Source organism: Vombatus ursinus, unplaced genomic scaffold, assembly GCF_900497805.2.
Source record: "Vombatus ursinus unplaced genomic scaffold, bare-nosed wombat genome assembly UNPS02014812.1, whole genome shotgun sequence".
NCBI classification, from domain to species: Eukaryota; Metazoa; Chordata; class Mammalia; order Diprotodontia; family Vombatidae; genus Vombatus; species Vombatus ursinus.
Window position 1 is genome coordinate 29,940,896 of NW_020954590.1, and position 13,657 is coordinate 29,954,552.

The 13,657-nt window shown below is 37.8% G+C and overlaps 1 protein-coding gene across 1 annotated transcript; it reads right to left on the bottom strand.

Annotated features, from left to right (window-relative positions):
• Positions 1 to 7,969: 7,969 nt before the first annotated feature.
• LOC114053750 (sodium/bile acid cotransporter 5-like) lies at positions 7,970 to 9,292 on the bottom strand. Its single transcript, XM_027876890.1, has one exon. It carries the CDS (start codon positions 9,290 to 9,292, stop codon positions 7,970 to 7,972), a length of 1,323 nt encoding a protein of 440 aa, XP_027732691.1.
• Positions 9,293 to 13,657: the final 4,365 nt, after the last annotated feature.

Genomic DNA, 13,657 nt, shown 5'->3' on the forward strand with positions numbered 1-13,657 from the left:
GATGAATCATTCATTCAGCAGCCATTTATAGTAGTATGATAGTCAATGCAAATAAAACACAAAAATAAGTCAGTTGGGAGAAGATATTTGCTCAATTTAGGCTTGTGAACGACCAATCAACAAAATTACCAGAGCTGTGTTTGAGGGACCTTTTGTATCATATGGCAAAAAAATGGAACTGGTATTACATGAAAGGTTACTTTCATCGGCTTAATTCACATACTATTGCTCTTCTTTGATAATCCCATTTAGTCTTGTGGCCAAAAAGATGAGCCAGGCAGTTAAAAGTGCTGTACAAATACACGGTATCCCAAAGGTCTTAGTGAGTTTTAAACTTTAATAGCTTAAGGTACAAGGTATTCAGTAGCAGTAATAACTGGCACGGGAAATTTTTATTTTGATGAACAATGCTTTTACTCCCATCCAATGATTGCCTTCCAGAATTTGCTTTTTTTAAAAAAGCAACTAAATTCAGCATTGTCATTAGTTATACTTGCATGCTGGAAATGAAATCTGTTCCTGGAGTCAATGAGATAGAGTACCTTGTCTTTACTTTTCTAAAGCCTGATGCCCTAAGCTTCTTATTTAAACAGGACCCTATGAGAGAGTAGCAAATGAGCCTTTGCTTTGTGTTGTTTTTCTTTAAAGTCTCTCAGTGTGTTGTCCATTGGTTCATCCTTATAAACTCTGTTCTAATTCTGTGGATATTCCTTTTACTAATATAGATTACCATTCATGTGAGCCTTCTCATTCTATCTGCTTTCCCCTACCTATTTTTCTGTAAGTCGCCCACAGAAAATCCTCCCAACACACAAAGGTCCTTTAGATCTTTTTAAATTTTGTAGATATTAGTGTTGCTTTTTGATCTGCTTGTTGAATGATCTATCTACCTCCTTTTTTCATGGGGCCATAAATTTACAGCTGCAAAGGGATGTTAGAGGTGATCTAGCCCAAGACTAACATTTTTCAGAAGAAGAAAATGAAGCTAATTTACCTGCCCAGTGTCACACAGGTACTAAATAGAAAAGCCAGGGATTCAAATTCAAGTCCCCTGATTCCAAATCCATTGATGTGTATCACATAACCTACTTTAAGTCATATACATACTTGATGTATTTTATACAACTTTTGGAGACCAAATCATCATTGATCATATTCAGTCTACTCAAAAACCCCTTATGTTTTTCTATTTATTTCCTTTAAGGTCACCTACAATTTTGATTTTTATGGAATTGTGGTGTTGAATGATTCATAGTCATACAGCATTACTGGGAATATAAGTATTAAACAAATGCGCTTTTGTGGCAAGGAGCATGATAGCATTATTGAAAATGCTTCGTAGTTTCTAAAACTCATTTCAGCCCTTTCTCCTTCTATTCAATTCTGGATATAATTCATTCATCATCTGTAGTGAATACACATTAGAGGTTATGGTCACACAGGCATTGAGTGGCAGGCAAAATTTGAACTCTACCACACTCTGTTATAACCTCAAGGTCAGCACTATTTCAACTACACCACATTTCATCTTTATATAATACTGTACATAAAAGAAAATCTAATTTAAACCAAAATGTGCATGTGTTTCCCCAGGATAGTCCCTGCGGTTTCTAAAGTGGTTTAATTATTTTTACAGATGAGAGGTTGAAGAGAGTTCTGAAAAGATTAAGATTGACACTATCATTTTCTTATTGATCCTATTTACAAGTATAGTTATCCCTTCTATATCTCAATGGTTATAGGCATGGTGTCCCCTCAGGCTGAAAAATCCGCCTAAAATTTTTTGACCCTCTCTTCATACCTGAGAAGAAGTCTGAATTATGATCTTAAAAGATAAAATATGTTCATATTATACAATACTATACATATATTTTATGCACTTCTGAGTCTCTAAACTTTTTCTGTGTCATCTGCTGGTCTTCAAGTGTCATCTGTGACTTCCACAAAAATCCCCCCAAATTCTCATTTAATTTCTTATGCTAACCCGTGATATATAGAAACCACGATGGGGAAAGTCAAGTTGTGGAAGGGATAACTGTAATTGATTTTGCACTGTAACTGTCAAGTCACAGTTCTTGTCTCTGAATTTAGTTCAGAGTTTAACTGGCATGTAATGGGTTAAATTTAAAACTCCACCTTTCCTGCCTCAAGGAATTTAACTGACCTTGGAGAATATGTGAGAAAGCAAGGGAGTTTGGGCCTGATATCTTTAATTCACCAAGCTATCTTTCAAAGAGGTCTGGTTTGTCCAAAAGTATGGGCCACTCTCAACTGGACTCAAACAAAGAGCACTTCTTAGTCTCATGAGAAAAAAAGGGAAGCGGGGCAGGAAGTGGCATTGCTAGCCCCCATTACCAAACTTCCAATCAATCACATTGTTCCCTGCACCTCAGTTCTGTAACCAGTCATGTTGCCCTTAATTCCATACCCTGTTCTGTTCTTTGTTCTGTACTCCCCAAAAACCTATGTAAGGAGAACTGTCCTCTTGTTCTGGGTCTTTGGCATAAATGGAGGCAAACCATGCGACCCACTTGTTGACAGGTAGCATGCCTCTGCTAATAAATGGAGGTCTGCCTCAGTTTATTCTTTTGTTAAAATTTTATTGAAACAGTTCTAACTTGATGAATCTATGTGGATATCCCTTCTACAGGTGCAGATTTTGGACCTTTATCTGTCTAACCAGTTAGAGATTTGTAATAGGTTCTTTATCCTGGTATAAGAGTAAATGTGATAGTATCATGCCCTTATGCTAGAAAGAACCTCATGAAATCACATGATTGCCTTCCTTTGTACCATAAATCTTGGCTATGTAAAATAGACTGCATAAAAATTGACTCATTAAGTCTGTTTTATGCCATTAATCACAAAGAATATCTCAGATAAAATTCTATGGGTCTGTGAGCATACAATCAATAGTGCACTCCCATTTAATTCATATAGCTGTTATAAATAACTTGCTATGACACATCAATAAAAGAATATAAAATTAATTGAAATATTTTGAAGTCTTAAGTTCAATCCCTAGATACTCAACTGCTTCTTAAAGTGGAAAATTGCTTTTAGTGTGCATAATCATAAATAACCATCTGATTTGTTGATCTACTCAGGATGATAGCAGTGCTTTACCACCCTCCATTCAATACCCTTTTAGAATGTTATTAATGATCATTTAGTCCATCCTCATTTTATTAGTGAGGAAACAGGACCAGAGACATTATAACTTGAGTATGGTAGAGTCTGAATTGGAATCCAGATCTCTGGCTCCAAATCTAGTAGTGGCCTTTCTACTATACCAACGTTGGTATAGTCAATTAATCATAATAATATTTATTAAGCATTTATTAAGCACTTAATTAATTAATTTTATTATTATTATTAAGCACTTATGTGCCAGGGACTATGTTAAGGGGCTGGGGACACACAAAAAGGCAAAAACAGTTCCTGCCATCAAAAGAGCTCATATTCTAGTGGGGGGAGACAATATGCAAACAGTCATGTATACACAAGATAGACACAAAGTAAATGAAAGGTAATTTCAGAAGGAATTCAGTGAACAGTTAGGATTCAGGGTGAGCAAGAAAAACTAAGAAGACAGGATTTGAGCTGAGTCTTGAGGGAAGCCAAGAGGCAGTGTGAGAAAGGAGGAACATTCCAGGTATGGGGGTCAGCCAAAGAAGTTAACATGTTAGCAAATTAACATGGAGTTAAGAATGTGGTGTGGGGTATAAGTTCTTTACACAAAAAATAATATAATATAGAGTTGAAAGGAACACTAAAGATTACCTAATCCTAATAGTAATTAGATTTTTCCAAGTTCCAGTCCAATGAGATGTTTTTCTGAAAAGCTGTATGTAATTTGAATTACATACACAAAAAGAATTTGTTATTTAAAGAAATTTTATGGTGAATACCATAAAGCAAACTAGTAATCCTTTTTGAAAGTTGAATAATCACCTTCTAATTTACTTATCTTTTAATAAACCTAAATTTGTGTTCATTCATTCAATGGAAACTCCTCTCTCTAAAGTCTTTAAGAATCTATTAGTTGCCAAATCTAACTGATGGAATCCTAATAAAGGTGCCCCCAACCTCAACATTCTAACTTCCTTATGGACTCCACTGAACAGCAGGCATGTCCTCATTTAACCACACAAACCTGCCTCAGGCCCCCAAACTCAATATAGCCACTGCCCCTAGCTAGCTACTGCCCCCAGATCTAATTAACATATTTGAACAGGTGTGTTCTTATACTCAACCACAATCACATCATCCATTTAGCCCAAGACAGAACCACAATACCTAATAATCCATCTTGACCAGAAAGGACCACAATAGCTAGCCAATCAGAAAGCAGTACAAACAGGATGTTTGACCACCGAACCCTAGAAGGGACCCCTCTCCATTACCTAACCCCTTAACAAACCCCTCCTGCCTTTTTAATATTCATAATTTCTGTTGTGTAATCCGCATCATTACACTATAAATTTTTTGTCTTACTAAGTTTCTGGTTCTTCTTGGAACATAGCCTGCTTCTGTGAGGCGTCAATCCTCAATAAATGCCTATACTTGGAGTAGAAGGGTCTGACTGAATTCTTTGAGATGGTGCCACCACAACACACCATGAAACTGCAGCATAATGACCTTTTTTCAGTCTTCATCCTTCTTGGCACTGATACTCTAGGTTTTCATGATACTACTCTCTCCTGATTCTCCTAACCTATCTGACTAGTTCTTCTCAGTCTCCTTTGCTGGATCTTTCTCCAGGTCATGTCCACTAAATATGGATGAGCCCTAGGTCTTTGTCCTATGTCCTCTTCTCTTCTCCCTCTATACTACTCTTGGTGATCTCACTAGCTCCTATGGATTCAATTATGATCTCTATGCAGATGACTCTCAGATTTACTTGTCTAGCTCTAACATCTCTTCTGACCTCCAGTCTAGTATCTTATATCTCTGACTGCCTATTAGACATCTTGAATTGGATATCCTAAAATCTTAAAATTAACATGTCCAAAACTGAATTCACTATTTTTTCCCCAAAACCCTTCCCTCTTCCTACCTTCTCTCTTACTGTTGAAGACACCACCGTCCTCTCAGTCACCCAGGCACAAAAACTAGGTATGTCATCCTCAACTTCTCATTCACCCTCACCTCCAATATCCAATTTGTTGCCAAAACCTGTTGATTTCACCTTTGAAGCATCTCTGGAATATGGCCCAGTCACTACTTTGACACTGGTATAAATCACCCTGATATATGTCCTTATCATTTCACAACTGGACTATAGCCTGCTAGTTTGTCTGCCTACTAAAAGTCTCTTCCCACTTCAGTCCATCTACCATTCAGCTGTCAAAGTGATCTTCCTAAAGTACAGGTCCCCCAATGGATTGTAAGCTCTTTGAGGCTGGGGACTCTTTTTTTTTTTTTTTTTTTTTGGATCCCCAGTGCACAGTGCCTGGCACATAGAAGGTGCTTAAAAATTGTTTATTGACTGACTGATTGATTGTGTCATCCTCCTTACTCAATAAAGTCTAGTGGCTTTCCATCCTCTCCAAGATCAAATATAAAATCTTCTGTTTGGTATTCAAATTCCTTCATAACCTGCCCTACCTCTCTTTCCAGTCATTTTATACCTTAAGCACTTCCCCCACCCACATACTCTGAGATCTAGTGACTTCCTTGTTGTTTCTCAAACAAGACCCTACATCTGCTGATTCTAGGTGTTTTCATTGACTGTCTCCTGTGTCTGGAATGATCTCTCTCCTCATCTCTACCTCTTTGCTTCTCCTTCATGTTCCAGATAAAATTCCACTTTCCACAGGAAGCCTTACCTAATCCCCTTTATTCCTAGTGCCTCCCTTCTGTTGATTATTTCAACTGTATATAACTTTTTTGTATATAATTGTTTAAATGTTGTTCCCTTGATTAGATTGTGAGCTTCTTGAGAGCAGGGACTGTCTTTTACATTTCTTTGTATCCCCTGCACTTAGCACAAGGCCTGGCTCACAGTAGGCACTTAATAAATGTTTATTGACTGACTGAGTTAAAGTAGGGCACATAAGTAATCTCTGGTCCATGGTTACATGAGATGGGAACCATGGTTGTGTTTGATTCTTTTGTCATATGATGAGAAAGCTGGGAATAAAATCACATGATTCTATGGGTAAGATGGCAAAAGATGTTAGCAGCAACTATTTGTAAGTTCTTGACACCATCCCTAATTGTCAAATTGAAATTTTAATAATCAGCAGAGACTTAATGGTAACATTTTTGACTATGACTAAATATATGAATTGTTTTAAACATGAGCATACACTGAGAACCACATGCTTTGAAAGAAACTAGACAGCTGAAAATAGATAGGAACTACTCCCACTAAAATTTCAGAGTCTGTCCTACAGAAAATTAAATTCTTTAATATGGACCCTATCCTATTTTTTACTCATATATGACAACAATGCTGTTCACTCATTCATTCAACAACTATAGATTTGAACCCAGGTGCTTCTGACTCCAACACTATCCACTACATTAAATGCCATAGGAAAAATAGAAACAGAGTGTCGCTGGAGTACCGAGGAAGATGAATGGCTTAATGGAGGAGGTGGGATTTGATTTGGGCTTTAAAGGATGGATAGAATTTTAACAGAAATATTGAAGTCATCATACCTTCTAAGCAAAAAGGACAGCAGCAAAAAGATGTGGAGACCCAAAAGCCCAGAGTAACGCAATAATTTGGATTAAAATAAGGAGACACAGCTAGATAGAAGGTTCTTACAGTCTTGAATGCTAGACTAAGGATTTAGGGTTCTATTTGATAAGCAGTGAGGAGCCAATGAAGGTTTTCAGGCAAGAGTCCATGACTGTAGGAGGCTGTTGACTTGTAGCCAGATGAGGGTTAATGAAAGCACAAAGTGGAGTGGTGATGACCATGGAAATCAAAAGTAAATGATGACCATGAGAAATGTCACATGACTAAAATCTATAGGATTTGTAGATAGATTGAATATGGCAATAGTGAGGGAGAGGGAAGAGGCAAGAATAATGTCAAGACTGCAAGCCTAGATGATAAAGACAATAGTCAGCATCATTTACAGATATATAAGAAAGGTAGAAAAAGGGACAGTTTTGAGGCAGAAGATCCAAGGTGGATGTTATTTCATTTGGTAAGCATGTGGCTCAGTGTATGTAGTGCTGGACCTGGAGTCAGGAAGACCTAAGTTCAGATCTGGCTTCAGACACTTGGCTGGATGATCTTGGGCAAGTCCTTCAACCTCTGTCTGCCTCAGTTTTCTCTAAAATGAAAATAATAATAGCACCTACCACCCAGGGCTGTTACGAGGATAAAGTGAAATAATACTTGTAAAGTAACTTACAAATTTTAAAGGGCTATATAAATGTTTACATAGTAGGGACTTATGGTAATATGAGAGGATAAAAGATTAATTTAGACAAAATTTCAAAAAATATTCTTTCTTTTGATAGAGATGAGAATCAAAAGGGTCCAGCTCAGACCCCATCTTTCTATCTATCCTTTCAAGATCACTCCAACTGGAAGAAAAGCTACTACCTAGACTGGTATTCAACTGGATTATCTAGTGTTTTATCATAAAGTCAGTCATTTATTACTAAGTTACTTACCTTACTTTATGGCTTTTTTTGTTTGTTTATTCTGGTTTCTTTTCTTTTGATTTGATTTTTGGTAAACTTAGCTGAAAGTGATTGCTCTGTCTCTGAATTCCTATAGAATCTCATCCTCTGATTTCTCTTAGCCTTTACCCACTGTTCTAGGTATTTGACATTTCTCATTTAGGTCTTGTAGTGTTACTTATCTTTTTCTCTTATCTCTTATCTAGACTGATAGATTCTCAAAGGCTGGAACTGTTTCTGATATTAATTTTTATTTTCTTCAGAGACCAATACATGGCAGGTGCTCAGTAAATATTTGTCAAATGATTATAAGAATTTATTAGACAAAAGAGTTTAGTTTTTCATCTTCATTGAGAGCAGTAATTTTCTTAACTTTGTATAATAGAATCATAAACAACATTTCACAACCAGAACACATGGCTACTGTAAAAGGAGCAACTGATGCCAACTCTGCCTTGTGTTGTGGAAAAGAGAGCTGAATAATGGCCAGTGCTAAGAAACTATTTAATGCCCCACCTTCAATAGCAACTGTTTTGCAAACTGGAAGGGGCAACATAAACATTTTAGAAAAAGAATATCCAAACAACAAACCCAAAGCAGGAATTAATAGTCCCAGGGAAAATACCTCCAAGTTGATTGTTCTTGCAAACATTAATCCCATCCTGAAGCTCAAATATATCCCTATAGACATTAACACAAAACTAAAAGGTTTAATTATTTTTTCTAGGTAGCTTGCCCATTTAGGTACTTTCCGCTTAATGATTATGCCTACTGATATCGGTATAACTATGAAAAAGAGGGTTGTCACGATTTTAGAAACAGGAATATGAAGTGAACCATGCAGCCCCAACATTCTACTATAAATAAATGAATTTAGAGGCATCATTATCAGTGCTAATAATGTTGAAGCACAAGTCATCACAATGGCCAAAGTGATATCACCTTCCAGAAGCAGGGCAAAGAGATAGCCTCCACCTCCTCCAGGACAGGTACAAGTCATGACAAATCCGAAAGAGAGAGCCTGGGATAATGCCAAAATCCTAGTAAAAACAAATCCACAGAATGGCATGACAAAAAATTGTATAGCTCCACCAAGAAGTATTGGCAAGGGTTTCTTCCATGCAATCTGGAGTGTCTCCACTTCAATCTTGCAGCCAAATGCACATTTATTAAGCAGTATCATTGGTAAAATCAGCATTAGGGCAGAGCTGTCAAAATGCAAAGGTGCCTGTAGGAGAGTCTCAGTTTTAGGTTTGAAGATCACCTTGATTTGAATATCTTTTATCTCTTCAACTAGTCTATCTTGCCCACCTACGGAATCCCATAGTTGAATGATTAAACTTGTCTCACCTTCTCTCTTTGTCAGCAGGCTTATTTTAAAGTTCATCACCTCCGAGGACATCTTGGTCACGTTTACCACTTGTGCCACTTCCAGGTCTTCTAAATATACAGAAAGATAGCTGCTGTTTGGCCCATTGCTCTTGTAGCTTGACCTCACAATTAATGCTTCTTCTGTCTTCGTGTAAAGCAGGACTTTGGTCTTGTCTAGACTCAGAAAACGAGCAAATGGTTTCCGTACTTCACCTGAGGATATACCCAAGATTTGCAAAACTAAAAATTCTATAATCATTTTAGAAAACATAATATTCTCTGTAGCTTTCAGACCAGGAAAAATGGCTCAGATTTAAGAAAGAATTTAATCTTTTCCAGTATTCCAGTTCCTGATTGCTTTAAGTTAAGGTAAATAATGAATTGATTTTGCTGGACCAAAGTTCAGCAAAAGAGAGGATAATAACCTCCTGGGCTCTTCAAGTAAACGTAAGGGTATCTGGTGATATAACCTGTTTAACCTGAAGTAATTTGTTAAATAAAAAAAGGGGTGTTTTAGCAATTCTAGTTTCTTACAATGTAACATAATCTTAGTAAATATACCTACCTTAAAAACCTTACAAACAAAAGTGGAAATATTGAACATATTTTTATTGACCACAACAAAATAAAAACTATATTCAGTAAGTGACTTTTGAAGAAAGGATTAAAATTTAATTAGAAACTAAATAACTTAATCCTAAAGATTTTGTGAGTCAAAGAACAAACCACAGAAACATTAGGAAATTTAATCAATGAAAATGACAATAAAAAATAATACACCAAAACTTTTTGAGGTACATAGCAATGGATATCCTTAGAGAAAAATGTAGACCTCTAAATACATTGATCAACAAAAGAAAGAAGAAATAGATCAAAAAATTAGGCGTGCAGCTAAAAAACTAAAAAACCAGCATAACTGGATAGTTTTAGCAATTTTTCATTAAGACATATGCTTCACCCCTGGTGAGAATCCTGATCAGGTCCATAGCAACAGAAAGCATTTCAAGTACAGGCAGGCAGCCCTGACTAGGCGCGCGCGCGCGCACACACACACACACACACACACACACACACACACACACCCCATATGAATTTATCCAGTTATAAATATAAATGGCTATCCTGCTGAGGATTTATCTTCAAAGATGACACATGAAATAGTCATAGGATGTCCTCTTCCCTTCTCACTATTACTGCCAGTGAGAATTTCCCTTCTCTGTTCACTCACCATTGCAAACACATATTATTCACAACTTTACCATCATCATTCACCCAATGACTCTGTCCTGCTACTTTTTCCTATGCCATCTCAGTACTAAAGAATCCCAATTCCCTCCTCCACCTTTCATGCCCTTTCCCAAGCTATCCCTCATCCTACAGCAAATGCAGTCCATGCTGTGCTAGAATCCTTGCCCTTTTCATGAGAGACATCATCAGTAACTTCAACGCTCCTATGCTCAAGATTTAGAGTTAGAAGACACCTCAGACGTCACTTAGTTCAACCTTCTGATTTGTGAAAAATTGTAAAAACTGAGGAAACTGAGGGCTAGAAATATTAAGTGGTCAGGTCAAGTTGGGGTCAGACAGAGAATAGTAAGTGGCAAAGTCAGAATTGGAACCCATGTCCTATGATTCTAGATCCCGGAAGAACTCTACCTTTTCTAGAAGGGACCCTTTTCTCTTCTAGGAAAAAAAAAGGGAACCTTTTTTTAAATTATTTTTTAGCAATGGCTTAAAGGCATATATTAAATTCACAATTGACACTGTAATTCTCCAGACTATATCACTATGTCTTGTCACTTTGGATAGGTGGTTGGAGGTGGGAGTGGTGGGCCTTACACCTGAGCCATAGCTAAGCTTTGTTTTCAGCATTTCTCCAGAGTCCTCCAGATAAAAGGCAACAAGTCAGAAAGTGAAAAAAGTCTACCCCCTCCCCTGGACCTGGAGTCTCATTTACCAACTTGGGATGAATCTGGATTCATGAAGGCTCAAAGCCCCTTCCTCTGCAGGCAGGGTCCTCTAGGCCTCACTCAGACTGTATTTTTAACTGTTCAACGTCTATAAGAAATAATTTGATCTCATCACAAATTTTAATGGATATCTAGAATATATTTCAAAGACATGATTTCAACAGTGAGGATACTTCTCTCCACAAACACAGAGATTGTTATTCAGTCACTTCAATTGTGTTCAACTCTTTGTGACCTCATTTGCAGTTTTCTTGGCAAAGATAGTGGAGTGGTTTGCCATTTCCTTCTTGAGCTCGTTTTACATATGAGAAAACTGAGGCAAACAAGGTTAAGTGACTTGCCCAGGGTCAGACAGCTAAGAAGTGTTTGGATTTGAATTCTGATCTTCTTGACTCCAAGCCCAGTGCTCTATCCACTGTGCCACCTAGCTGCCCATGAACATAGATAGAAACTTCTTTAAACCTTAGTAGCTGGTTTTCATCAATTGCTGTGGCCAAAATAATCCCCATCATCACTACATATTCAACTCTCTGGAAATGAACCTCTCCAAACTTAGCTGGGCTAGTCCTGAGTCATTAGACATCATCTGTCCAATAATGAAATCCTTTCCTGCTTTGTAGTACCTGTTGAAGCATATACTAGCCCTTTTCAGCAGCAGCCTAAATGAAGGCATACATGGCATGGTTATTAAATTCACAATCGACACACTGTAGTATTCCAGACTACACCAGTGTGCTTCCACTGCCTCTTGACTTTGCTCCTACATGTCACTTCTCCCATTTTTTATTTCTTCCCTGAACTTCCATTTTGGGGAAGGGCCCAGACCAGCTATCCCATATTTCTATACTTGGCTACCATATCCCTGCCCCAGATACAGTCTTCCCACCGCCACCCGCCTTTCCTTCTTACCTCCCCTTTTATGTGTTGTCTTCCCCCATTAGAATGTAAGGCCCCTGAGGAAAGGGATTGTCTTTCTTAACATATTTTATACTCCTAGCATTTAACACGGTGCCTGGCACACACAGGAAGCACTTAATAAATACTTGCTGACTTAACACAAGTAGGCATGAATCTAGGAAATACATTTAACACATATAATTACAGTTAAGACTGAAAAAGATCTAGGTGGGAATGATGGTCCAAATTTAATATGGCAAAATGTAATAAGGACAAATGTAAAGACTTATGCTCAGGTTAGAAAAAATAAATTTCATTAGTGCAAGATGTAACACAAATAACTATTTTAGTGGATTGAAAACTTAATATGAGGCAATAGTGTGACATGACTGCCAGAAAAGCTAATGTGATCTGAAAAGCAATGTGGTGTGAAGGAAAGGTCACTGGAGTCAAGAAAGACCTGGGTTAGAGTTCCACCACCAACCCTTACTGGCTATGTGAATATGAGCAAGCCATATACTCTCTCTAAGTCTTATCTTCAAACAGGGGATAATAATACCATTAGAACCTACCTCCTAGGTTTGTTGTGAGGATCACAAATTTCCTTTAACCCCAGGAAAGTGCCACAAGTTTGGAAGATTGTATGGTTAACCTAGGTATACTAGGAGAAGTTGTGCACATCTAGGAGACTGGGAGGCTGACTTGTTCTGAGTGCTTTCTCTTTTTAGAGACCATCTCAACCATAGGGTACTATACTGTGGGAAGAAATACCTGGATAATTGGAGTAAGAGGGGGTTACTCCATTCTCTATGAACCCTAACTACTTTCACATTGTTTGGGATGTTCTCAACCCTAGGGTAGTAGCATCTATCTAAAGGATTGTTTAAGTCCCTGGAGAAAGTAGAGACCCAGTTGAGAGAGGATAGTTGTTTTGACCATTCATTGATTCAATATGTTGTTAGGCTGAATGGTCACTTGGGATCATAGGATCATAGATTTAGAGCTAAAAGGGATGTAGGGTAAGTCAATCAGTCAGTCATCTAGCATTTATTCAGCATCTACAATGTGCCAGACACTGTTCTGAGCATTGGAGATACAAGTAGAAAAGTCAGATAGTCCTGCTCTCAGAGAGCTCACAGTCTAACAAAAAGGTGACATGCAAACAATTATGTATAAACAAGATACATGCAGGATAGATCAAAGAAAGATATTAAAAAGATCTGGGAAAGGCTTCTTGCAGAAGGTGGGACTTTAACTGGGTCTTGAAGGAAGCCAGGAGGTAGAGTGAGGAGGGAGAAGAAGAGCATGAGAGACATCAAGTCCAACCCATTTTATTGGTGAAGAAACTGAGGCCCGGGGTCACATAGATAGTAGGTGTCTGTAGCAGGATTTGAATTCAGGTCTTCCTGATTCCAAGTCTGATGCACTATCCACTACATCAGTTAGGAAGCTGGAAACTGCCAGCCTTTTCTCTTTTGTTGCAGAAGTCTAGACATGCCAGGGGAAACCCTGGGTGGAAGCAAAATGGTTTTGAGATTCTGCATTAAGAAGTGATTCTCGGGGCAGCTAGATGGCGCAGTAGATAGAGCACTGGCCCTGGATTCAGGAGTACCTGAGCTCAGATCCGGCATCAGACACATAATACTTACTAGCTGTGTGACCCTGGGCAAGTCACTTAACCCCATTGCCTAACCAGAAAAAAAAAAAAAAAGAAATTCTTAAAAAAAAAAAGTGATTCTCGAGGAATCAGCTGATTTCAGTTATTGATC

Bases quoted from the DNA above. Each gene is read 5' to 3' on its own strand.
- LOC114053750 (XM_027876890.1), bottom strand. From the start codon at position 9,292: ATGTTTTCTAAAATGATTATAGAATTTTTAGTTTTGCAAATCTTGGGT.